General features: G+C 39.0%; 1 protein-coding gene across 2 annotated transcripts; it reads left to right on the top strand.

Moving 5' to 3' along the window:
• The first annotated feature begins 5,881 nt into the window (after nucleotides 1–5,881).
• On the top strand, nucleotides 5,882–12,231 carry LOC110884091. 2 transcript variants are annotated; one of them, XM_022131753.2, is made up of 4 exons: nucleotides 5,882–6,159; nucleotides 6,723–7,856; nucleotides 7,964–8,120; nucleotides 11,561–12,231. In XM_022131753.2, the coding sequence occupies exons 1-4, from the start codon at nucleotides 5,998–6,000 to the stop codon at nucleotides 12,124–12,126; spliced, it is 2,019 nt and encodes a 672-aa protein (XP_021987445.1). In that variant the 5' UTR covers nucleotides 5,882–5,997; the 3' UTR covers nucleotides 12,127–12,231. The 2 variants fall into 2 exon arrangements, with proteins under 2 accessions (XP_021987445.1, XP_035835002.1); XM_035979109.1 differs by having other exon boundaries at nucleotides 6,056–6,159; nucleotides 6,727–7,856.
• Nucleotides 12,232–12,455: the final 224 nt, after the last annotated feature.

Genomic DNA, 12,455 nt, shown 5'->3' with positions numbered 1-12,455 from the left:
CCCTCCCAGGCTCCCTTACATCTCTTCCCTTGCGGTCCCCTCCCCCCTCCTTGATTTCCTTGACTAGGTGGGCCAGCCTTCCTGTTTTTACCGCGACCTCTATCTCTCTTTTCAGATACATACAGTCATCGGTTTTGTGCCCGAAAGCTTTATGAAAATCACAATACTCGTTCGGTTGTGCCTTCGGCCCAGGCTTTGTGGGTGGTGGCCTTGGAAAGGAATTCTTTACCCTCTCAGTGGCCAGTATCTCACTTGGGGTCTTGGTGAGGGGGGTGAAGCTATCGGAGTAAAGAGGGGGACCCCTCCCTCGAGGTCTATACGGGGAGTACGAGGGCCTCGTTCTGTCATTCAACGTCCTATCAAAAGCGGGTTTTCGGGAGTAAGGTGTACCTTTATCAGGGAGCCTTGCGGCTGGGGCGACCCTTCGAGGTGTGAGATCCGTCTCCTTAGCTTTGCTTACCGTGTCTTTCCCTCTGACAAAGGCCCTGACCCTGTCCATAAGGTTGTCAAATGAGTGGGGAAACTCCACCCCCAGTTTCTCACACAGTTGTGCGTGCTTCAGCCCGTTTATGAAGCTACTGATCTTCATGACCTCCGGGACGTCTTTGATATTCATGCGCTCCTTGACGAACCGCTCCATATATACTGGTCTATTCGTTCATTGTCCCTTTGTCTGATATGGAGGATCTCATTTGGGTTCTTGACCACTTTCCTCTACTGACCAAAGTTCCTAAGGAACTTCTCACTTAACTCTTCGTAGCTATCTATTCCCCCCGGAGGGAGGCTATCGAACCAAAGTCGGGCTCCCTCCGTTAGAGTTTGTACAAACATGTGACACCATACAGGCATGGGCCACCGTCCCAGTTGTCCTTCTCCCCGGAAGGCATGCAGATGATCCTCGGGGTCTCTTGTTCCGTCATAATGGTCAAAACCTGGGGGTAATTTTGTCTTGGGGGGCATAGGTGCTTCTGCAATTCTTCGTGTGAATCTCGAGACTTCGGCTAGGTCTCGTGGTAGGTAGGGCTGATCTAGGCCGTCATCACCAAGGTTGTCCTTTTCCTTCCCTTTCTCCTTTGATCTCTGTCCTGTGATAAGATCCTCCCTCTCCTCTGAGGACATTTGCCTTAGAGCAGTCATAAACGTTTCCACCTGGTCACCGCTGTTGTTTTTATTTTGAAGATCTGTTCCTTCTTGACTGGAAGGTGTGTCAAAAGAAAGCCTAGCCCTGAGGCTGTCGAGTCTTTCCTGTCTCTTTAAGTCTTCAAGGTACTTTGTCAACTTCTCCCTATGCATGGCCACAAAATCTGGAGTGATATGCTCTGTTCTTTCTGGGTTTTCCACCTGGTTCTCGTTACCTTCCTCGTGAGTAATGTCCTCTATTGTAACCTTATCTAGATCATTTTGTGTCGTTTGAGTGACACGTGAGTTGTGCGGGGTTGCCATGTCGTCCTTGATGGGATAAGCTGCTCTTTAGACGTCGGGTTTTGGTGTGGGAACACCGGGCAGGCTGATGTCCCACGGATGGCGCCAATGTCGAATACCCACCTCTCGGATGACGTTAGATGGATCTTCGTTGACGTCAAGAGCCTTTATCTTCGTTGCTACAAAAGAACAAACCGTTAGCCTCGTCACGGAGGACCCCGGGGGGGGGGGGATCCGTGACCAAGCTCCGGCGTGAGAATAAGTAAACTTGCCGGAAAATGAAAGGAGCTTCTCCCGATGAGTGGAATCACCGGAAGGTTTCCTCTTTGGTGTGAATCTAATTAATACGTATGTGTGTATTGAATGTAAGAGAATGTTGGTCGGATTTAATGAGAGGTGAATAAATAAGAGTGTAGTAAATGAGAGAGTTTCGGAGATGATACCTGCCTTTGTTCCTTTATGCTTGCCCTTATATAATAGCCAGTCCTTATCTCATTAGATAGTTCCCACATGTGATCTAACGGTTTTTGGGGGCTCTCGGGGGGTGCAGACACGTGTCTGACCCCCAACGGCGAGATGTTCTTCTTAATTAATGCTCCAGCCGGAGAAGTACAGTGTTTCAGACGAGATCCCATTCTTATCGGGCATTAAATGAGGTCTGTTCCCTTTGCTAGCTGTTTTCCTGCCCGTTGTAAAAGAAGAGAAACCTTAATGGACAAGGTAATCTCTATCTTGTGGGCTTTTGTATAGTTGGGCCTCTATAAAGATAGTACAAAGCGGGTAAAGTGGGCTTTCCCACTGGCCCGTCGTCGTCTAGTATCTCCACTGCATCCACTTTCAAACGTATTTAAATGCGCTAAATCAATTGTCGTATTATTTTTTTTCACTGGTAGTTCAAACACACTCATTCTTCTACAATGTTACGTCCACTTTCAAACATCCATTATGTATGAGCCCTAGTCTCCCGTTCATTCTCCATCTAGATTTCGAGACGCACGAATAGACACACATTCTAGACAACTCCCTCAATGTTGATGTCCAGTTTCGAATACCAGTGTTGGAGGCTTATCTTTCTTCATATATTTGTCTAATTGTAAATACATTTACATACCAACACTTTTCATATTGAATAACGTATAAGTATGCAAATGTGAAATCATATAATATATTTGTATGTCAAGTTTTGATAATTTAATGAGAGTGAAATAGAGTAGATTATTGTTAATGAAATTTAGTTTTATGTTAAATTTATTATACATACATTATTATATATTAGACGATGCAGTGGCTTAACTAAAAGGTAAAAAGTTCATGCAACGTAGAAAATGTTGCTTTAACTAACTAAACATTTAAAACTGTGTAACGGTTTAACTAAAATATCAAATAAAAGAAAAATACAAAGTGATTGGTTGATTTACCATGGACCCCATCTCTAATCAATTTTACGTTCGTTAATAGCGTAACGAAGAAGGGGTTAACGCGTAACGCCCCCGTGTAGTGGTTCGACGGTTGACTTTATTGGTGATGTCCATGAACGCCACACCACTGCGGTTGGTGTTGATGTTTTGTATATTTATTGCTATCAATTGGTTTGTGAAACTAGTGACAAACATGAGTTATGACTGATGAGTAGGGTCGTTCAAATCGCTCGTTTAGAAATTGCTCGGAAAATGTTCGTTTGATTTGAAGTTCGGTTGTAAACGAGCCGCTCTGCTCGGTTCACAGGGGCGGCCTTGGGGTTCCGGGGGGGGGGGGGGGGAGGGGGGGACCATCGGCCAGGACCCGATATTTAGAATGACACATTATTTAAATAAAAAAACCAATATGTACATGTACATTTTTTTTAAATAGGGTATACTCATACGAACACCAGCATATGCCCACTTACAAAACTATTCTTATGGTTTTAGATTAGTTATTAGGCAATTGGCATTAGGTTTAAATCTTTAGTGAACCCAATACCCAATTTCGTTAAGGCCTAAGGGCATGTTTTTTCGAGTTCGAACAAGGTACACAAATTCTCAAGGTCAGCCCTATTGGGTCGGTTTATAAACGAGCCAAACATGAGCAAAGATCTGCTTGGCTTGGTTCGGCTCGAATTATTATTTTTAATTAGTATATATATATATATATATATATATATATATATATATATATATATATATATATAGGGTAAGGTTCATGCGAGAACCACCTTTATTGCGAGAACCGCGAGAACCAATGTGAACACAAGCTAAAATAGCTAAAAAAACCTAAAAAAAACCTAACCCCCACCCCCCCAACCCCCAAAAACCTAAACCCCCCCACCCCCCCCCCCCCAAAAAAAAAAAACCTAACCCCCCCCCCCCCCCAAAAAAAACCTAACCCCCCCCCCCCAAGCTAAATGCTAAAAACTAAAAACCCTCAAAAAACCTAAAAAAAACCTAACCCCCCCCCCCCCCCCAAAAAACCTAAACCCCCCTCCCCCACCCCCCAAAAACCTAACCCCCCCCCCCACCCCCCCCCCCCAAGCTAAAATGCTAAAAACTAAACCCCCCAAAAAACCTAAAAAATCTAAAAAAATAAAAAAAAATCAAAATTTTTTTTTTATTTTTTTACTATTTTTTATGTTCAAATCGCTACTTTTAGTAGCCAAAAAAAAAATTTTTTTTTTGTATACTAAAAGTAGCGATTTTTATATAAAAAATAGTAAAAAAATAAAAAAAAATTTTGGGTGTTTTTTAGATTTTTTTATGTATTACTGTTTGTGTTCACACTGGTTCTCGCGGTTCTCGCAATAAAGGGTGGTTCCTAACGGATCTTTGTCCTATATATATATATATATATATATATATATATATATAGGGAGCCGCTAGAATGAGAACCACCCCGAGTTGTAAGAACCGCGAGAACTACACCCCACGGAGCGCCGTTCGCCATGATTTTTTTTTACAAGTAGATGTGTATATTATAAACACAGCCGTAAAAAATCATGGCGAACGGCGTTCCGTGGGGTGTAGTTTTTTACACCACAAGTTTGGTGAAAAAAAAAAGAAAAAGAAAAAAAATTAAAAAACACCAAACTTGTGGTGTAAAAAACTACACCCCACGGAGCGCCGTTCGCCATGATTTTTTACGGCTGTGTTTATAATACACACATCTACTTGTAAAAAAAATCATGGCGAACGGCGCTCCGTGGGGTGTAGTTCTCGCGGTTCTTACAACTCGGGGTGGTTCTCATTCTAGCAGCCCCCTATATATATATATATATATATATATATATATATATATATATACATACACACATTACACATACATATATACTTAAACATAAATTAAATTCATAGTTTTATATATACCACTATATTAGATTTTGGTCCACTATATACAAATTTACAACTATATCTATATGTACTAGCTAGGGGTGTTTAAAAAACTCGTGGCTCGCAGCTCGCTTGAAACTCGCTCGAAAAAAGCTCGAAGAAAGCTCGGCTCGAAATTGGCTTGGTTGTAAACGAGCCAGCTCGGCTCGGCTCGGTTTGTAAACGAGTCGAGCTCGAGCTTGGCCTGGCTCGGCTCGTGAGCTGGCTCGATAAGGTTTACATCCTTCATTTTTCTGTCCCACATCGCTTAGAAAACAAAAACTAATGGAGTATCTCCCTTATAAAAGAAGGTAAAGACAATGTACAAAATGAATTAACTATTTACACTTGCATATTTAGCCATATGATTAAATTAAATGGCAATTATGGCCCTATGAAGAAATTCATTTTTAAGGGTTTTTTAAGTAGTAAATTTTGCGGTTCTTTGTTAGTTCGAGCTAGATTGAGCCGAGCTAGCTCGAATTCTAATCGAGTCGAGTTCGAGCCTCAAATCTCAGCTCGATTTGAAATTTGAGCTCGAGCCGAGCTCGAGCTGGGACTAGCTTGGTTCGACTCGGCTCGTTTACAGCCCTAGTACTAGCCCAAGCACACCAATAAAAAACTTAATATCAAATCTAAAAGTTAAACCCTAAATCGATAAACGACAGACTGCTCATCGCCTCAGTGTTTCATGTTGTTACCTTAAGTCGATCGTCTCCTGCTATCAACGTAATTGTTCATGCAATATGATCATTGCCTCGTCGGCCACAACATTTTTATTCATAACACAAATATTATGCTTTGAAATGTGCATGTTTTTAAAGATATAAAAACTTAAGACTAAACATTGTCGCTATCTCTCTCAGCAAATTTAAATCGGGTGACACGGTTGTCCAAATCACACGAACTTCGATTGACGCTCGCTCAGAATATTTGTTGCTCAAAAATTGCTCGCTTGATTTGAGGCTCGGTTTTAAATGAGCCGCTTCACTCGATTTGGTTTGTGAACGAGCAAAGTACGAGCAAAGATCCGCTCTGTTCGATTCGACTTGTGAATACGCCTATTGATGAGACCCGACCTCCGTCCCTCCTCACAACAATCGGTTCACCCTCTAAAGTGGCATAAAGTCAAACACACAAATAAAAGCTCAAAAAGTCATGAATGGAACCGTGAGACTGAAAACTGTCAATTTGAGTCATTAAGCACAAAAAAAGAAAACAGTAAACATTGCGCATGAAAGATTCTGTTACACCTCACCGGACGGTAGCCGGAGTTCGTCTACAATCAATGGAGAAACAGATCGGTTGCATGTCCGGTTTCCTTCAAATCTTTGATCGCCAACAGATTTTAGCCGGAAAAAGAATCCACTCCACCAAACGCCTCCCTAGTTCCACCGTAATGTCTTCCCTTTCTGTTTATTTTGTTCGTTTTATACCCTATCGGATTTGGCTCAGAAACAGTTTAACTTAACTGGGTGTATCGGACGGTTCAACCGGGTGTATTGGCAGTTCAATCGGTTCTACCAGACGGTTCAACCAGTACAACCGGCCGGTTTGAACCGGTTTTTAAATAATTGGATGAAACAATGAGAAAATGTAAGATCAAACCAAATATGTATGAAAAAAAGCATATTTAGAGTAGCTAGATTTTTTTCTTTATTAATAAACTCGACAAATAAAACTCAATACGTGTATTATAGTTAATAGTATGCATAAGCTAATCGAGTTTGGTTCGAATCAGTGGCGAAGTATAGAAGGGGCGGGGAGGGGCGCCCGACCTCCCGAACTTTTCGCTCAGTAGTGTTATATATGTAGTTTTCGTATAGAAATTTTTAGGGATATACGTTATTGACCCCCGCTTCTATAAATTTTTTTTGGTATATACGTTTTCGACCCCCCGGTTCATTCGGGTCAACCTTCATTGGTTCAGATGATTTAAAGATGTAAAACTTCTTGCAGGCAGTAGTTGCATCGTCGGAGACAGAGAGTTCCGGTTATTCTCCTGTTGTATCAGCAAGCCCAGATAACTCTCAATTATCTCCGGTGGAGAAGATGAACTACCGGTCAAAATCTCCGGTTATGGTTCCGACATCATCTTTGAAAACGAGTAAAGAAATCAATACGCTTTCGCTTGATAGCAGAGGTTCGAGTCCCATGAGTGAAACGTCTGTTGTTGCTGATGAAAAGGAGAACCAACGGCGATCACCAAGCGTCATTGCGAGACTCATGGGACTCGAACCTCTGTCATATTCCGATAAAAAATGCTCACAAACCGTCGCGAAACCTGTTCTACTGAGATCCGTTTCAGAACCTAGGGTTTCAAGATCTCTAGATCATTCTACATACATAGATGATAACAATTTTCAACTAAAACAACCAAATCAATCACAAAAAGTTCAAAAGATAAATGCAAACGACAGAAATGGTAGAGAAACTTCTAGAAGAAACTGTGATCTTCCAAAAAGCTTCTTCGATTCAACTGATTTTTTTCCAGAGCCAAATCAACCGACGGTTACAACGCATGGAGATTTCGAGAAGAAGTTGAATATGAGAGGAATCACTGAACATTCCAAAGATCTGAACACACTTAAACAAATTCTCGAAGTTCTGCAACTCAAAGGGCTCCTACGTTCCACTAATCGTCTTTCGAACATAGATAGCCACCGGAACTTTGTTTATGATCGGAATCTGCAACTCAACAAATCGAACATTGTGCTCGTAAAACCGTCTAGATTTGTAAACAATTCTCGGTCAACGCGTCAATTTGTTAGCGAAAAATCTCCGGCGATTAGTCCGAATCGAGCCAGAGCAGTTGATCGGAGTGGAAAAAGTCTGGTGAGAGGTAGAACATGTTCAGCTAATCGAATAGAGAGCAACTTAAAAGCGTGTAATTCGATTAGCAAAGCGAAAACATCGAATTATGAAATAGAACGTAGAGAGAATAATTCATCTTGTTCACTAAAAATCTCTCAACTTCGATCGTTTAGAAACCAGAAACTAACGGAATCATCATCATCCGTTAATTCTCCAAAACAGAAGTCTATGAAACCAATTGTTGCAAAGCATGAATTGGCTTCTACAACCGAATCAGAGGTATGTAAATTCAAAATGCAAATGCAAATGTAGATTGTTAGCTGTGTGATTAGTTATTGAATGAGCATTTATGTATTGTTTGATCTGATTTTGGTTGTTTGTTACAGAGATGTGGTAAGTTGTTGAGTAGAATGGCGGAGACGGGCGGCGCCACTGAGTCGCTGCCGAGTTCAGCGGCGGTTGTACCGAGTCCGGTGTCAGTTGTTGACTCGGGATTTGACACGGACGAGTTGTTGACTCCTTTGAAGTGCATTGATTTGGAAGGTACCTAAAAACAAATCTTCATTGCATTCACATGTTACTTTCATGTTGACTAATTACTTTTAGAACTGTTAAGACCGTGTTTGTTTGTTAGGGGTTTGCTAAACATATCTCTTTGGTTTTCATCATAGCCTTTCTGCAAATCGAACAAAGACGATTTGTTGTCTCTACATACAAACGGTTAATAGTTGAGGGTTAATTTTAAATATAAGTGGTTAATAGGTATACCTTGGAGCATGTTTGTTGCTATTAAAAAAAGGAAAATTGATTTTTAATAAACCAATCTTTGTCCCGTTGGTAAATAATAATCTTACCTACGTAATTAGTATACAATAATCCTACCTATCAACATGTTGGTACTCAATGAACTTTCGTTAATTTTTTTTAACTGAAGTTAATTTTTAAGTTTTATTTATTACACAAAAAGTCCATTTAGTTGTAATTTACTAGTTTTAACTATTTTATAAAACAAAAAAACCTCAAGGGACTGTAATTTACTAGCTTTAAAATAGTTAAAACTAGTTAATTACAACTACATGGACTGTTTGTGTAATAAATAAAACTTAAAAACTAACTTCAGTTAAAAAAATTAACGGAAGTTCATTGAGTACCAACATGTTGATAGGTAGGATTATTGTATACCAATTACGTAGGTAAGATTATTATTTACCAACGGGACAAATGTTGGTTTATTAAAAACCAATTTTCCTTAAAAAAAGGGGGGGTAAAGATCAAACACAATTATGTTTTAACATACAAAATACGTTTAACACGTAAGAAGTGAAATAGAGATTTTATTTTTTATTTTTTTCCTTACTATTTAAGAATGATGTTTAATTGCAAAATGTTAAAAAAACGTGATTTTCTCTACAAATTACATAATTACTTTACTAGAGTAAAATCACAATTTTTTTTTTAATTCTAAGATTAAAATATATACTTAATAAGATGGGGAAAAAATTTCAAAAAAAAATTCTCCTTTACTACATACGTTAAGAATATTTTATATATTAAGACTCATTTATATAATAACTTTAACCCTTAAAATATAGAATACTTTTGCAGAAACCTTAATTAACCTGATTAGGTAGCATGATCTAATTGGTTTCGGTAGTTATCAGAATGAAAAGTTTACAACACATTTTTTTATTGATTATTCTATTTGCCATTATCAATTTGCCATCATAACACATTCTTAGAAATCCAGGTATGGGTATAATATTTTATTTATTGTCACATCGTGGAATCTGCTCTTGAGCCATCATAACAAATTCTTACATGTGTAAGGACATAATGAATGGTTTAAAGGGTTGTTTTTCATTTTATATTTTATTTTTCATACGTTTATGTTTATATACTATTTAACTAAAGATAAACTTAATTAGAGTTACAATATTCCTTTTTAACTAAAGCTTTATTCTAGAAACTGGCACTTCCTTTTTCATTTCGTAAAAAAGATATAATAATTAATTTTAGTAGCTCTTCTTTCTAGAGTGTTTTTGTTATATAATTAATTACTTATTACTTGTGTTGTTTAACTGTTTTTTTGTAAGTTCATTCTATCTAGTTTTTAATAGCACGTCGGATTTTTTCAGGGTCCAACTTTTATAGTAACTCTTATTCTATTGGAGTATTTAATGTGGTCAAACTTTTGCTCATTAGACATCATAGTTAATAGCATTGAAAGTTTTTTTGTAATGCTTGACGGTGTGGGGGTCGGCTTGGGCTGGTCGAGGCCCGTCGCCGATCCAAACACCATTTCACCCCGTCTCCCCGGCGTCGTCCAAAACGTCAAGACCCAGACGATGAGGACACTCACAAAAGACAAACCTCCCCTCACACACACATATACATACAACTCATATATATATGTTAGGCTCATTCCCCATTTCCTTAGTTTCATCCCGTTTGTCCCATCCTCAAACCCATCCTACGTGACGCTTACATGGAGGGTCATCCTCCAAAGATGAGCCTCTCCCATGTCGTATAGCCTAAGGGATGATAAATAAGCCTTTTTTTTTACGGATTGGTTAACATAACATTTGGGTCAGACATACATCAGGGTGTCCGAAGTGGGCGGCAAACCCACTTGGCAAAGCGGTTTACCGCGCGGTAACACCGCCGCCGGTGGGTTTTGCCGATCGGTGAACATGGTGGGGCGGTAAAGGTTTGCCGATGCGGGGTTGATGTTTGGGAGAGATGATTTTGCTTTATATGTTTTTTTTTAATAATAGTTTACCTGATCCAAGTGTTTAACCATTGCCAACACTTTTCAGCATAGTTTAAACTCTTAAAGTTGAATGACATGGCACACTCTCATTGGTTGATTTTGAAGTTTACCATTTTCAAGTGTTTAACCACTCACTATACCGACTCATGTTAATTTCGTGACTGATTCGAGAATGACATTCTTAACCATACAATTTTTTACTCTTACATATACATTTTCTTCTAGATTACAAAATCGGGAAAAATCACGAAAATAACCTTTGACCTAACAACTTTATGAAAATGAACATACCTAACGTCAACGGTAGCCTCAGTTCTTAGAGATTGCCTCTGTGGTAGCCTCATGAATCGTTGCGTACACGTGTCATCATCCTTAGGCTTTTTGTTTAATTTTCCACGACGATTTTTAACAAGCATAATTTTTTCATATGTTAGTATTTTTAAAAAAAAAAAAGTTTACACCAAATTAAAGTGAATTTTATTATCTTTAATTTAGTGTATTTTTTATTAAAAAAATACTATCTTATGAAAAGAAAAAATCATGGTGAAAAAGAAAAAAAATAGTAGGCGTGGAAACCCATGACATAATCACAGACGCAAACTTGAGTCTCAGACGCAAAACTCGCATTTATTTCCGTGTTTGCGTCTACCTCAAACACAAAAAAATGTTTATTTTCGTAAAGTTATTTGATCAAAGGTTATTTTCGTGATTTTTCCTCATTAAAGTTACCCCAAATGGTCAAAAACATAAACATGTTAAAAACAGTACATTTATCTTGAACTTTTTAACTTTTGTCATAAATTATACAACCGGTTAACATTTGGGTTTTTAATTTTAATACAAAACTTTTAACTTTTATATAAATAAATAACTGGATCAATTCGCAAACAAATCATGCTATCCCGATAGGGCCCATTAAAACAAGCCATAAACTATTTAGACTAGACTCAAACTCATGTATAGACCCTTACCCTTAAGGGTGTGTATATAAGCTAGCCGAGCCAATCCTGGGTCCATTAAAACATGAGCCCGAATCGTTTAACTTAAAGAGAGCTCATGCTCGACTCGGTTTGAACTCTATTTTTAAAACTCGAGCTCAGCTTGTGAATAGTTTTGCAAGTCTGGGATGGACTCGTTTTATTTTAAGTATTAACCAATAACGAAAACCTGTATACTAATTTTCGACTTTGTTTTCTTACTGTCTGCAAATCAGCAACTCCAGCATTTGATTTCAAAGAAGACGACGGGATCCATAAACTCTCACCAACAAAACACGAAGAATTCATATCAGATGACTCCGATTTCATTTACATTTCACATATACTTCGAGCCTCACAACACCTTCACGAAGATTCCAACGTCTTCTCCTCGATCGAGCAACATCTCTACAACAACAAAAGCACATCAAACGTCTCTAAACGCCAACAAAAGCTCATTTTCGACGTAGTTCATGAGATCATCGACAAAAACAAACAGTTGCCACCATGGAAGACATTATTTGAAGATACCCGAGCATCGGTTAAACAAATATGGTCTGAGTTTCAGAAGATTAGAGAAGTAAACACTGGTGATGGTGTATTGGAAGTAGTTAATGGTGTTATAAAGAAAGACATTGTTAATATAAGTGGTTGGATAGATTATCCGATTGAGATGTCTGAAGCGATACTGGATGTCGAACGGATGATCTTCAAGGATTTGGTTAGTGAAGCGATTCGAGGTCTGGTTGAGTTATCTGGTGAATGTATGTTCTTCAGGACTCGAAGGAGATTAGTTTTTTAAAGGTTGATGAAAGTTTTTTACCGTAATTTTGATCGTGTTTATCTCCTTAAATTTTGTATGAGTGCGACATTTTTAAAAAGGTTAACTAAACACATTTTAAACTTACTCTTAGACTAGAAGGTATGGGGGCCGGCTGAGGCCCGGCTAGGACCGGCGCCGGTCCCCCACACCGCCCCCCTGGGGCTCGGCTCGGCACAACCGGCCACCCACAGCCGGGGTAGCCGGACCTTCTTTCTCTTCTTGCCTCTCACATATACCTATACATACATACATATATATACATAAAGGGGTTCATCCCCCACCCTCTTAGGTCCATCCCCTCCAAGCCA

The sequence above is a fragment of the Helianthus annuus genome, chromosome 10 (assembly GCF_002127325.2).
Source record: "Helianthus annuus cultivar XRQ/B chromosome 10, HanXRQr2.0-SUNRISE, whole genome shotgun sequence".
Taxonomy (NCBI): domain Eukaryota; kingdom Viridiplantae; phylum Streptophyta; class Magnoliopsida; order Asterales; family Asteraceae; genus Helianthus; species Helianthus annuus.
Note: the sequence above shows the minus strand (reverse complement) of the source record. Positions and strands in the feature narration are given on the sequence as shown.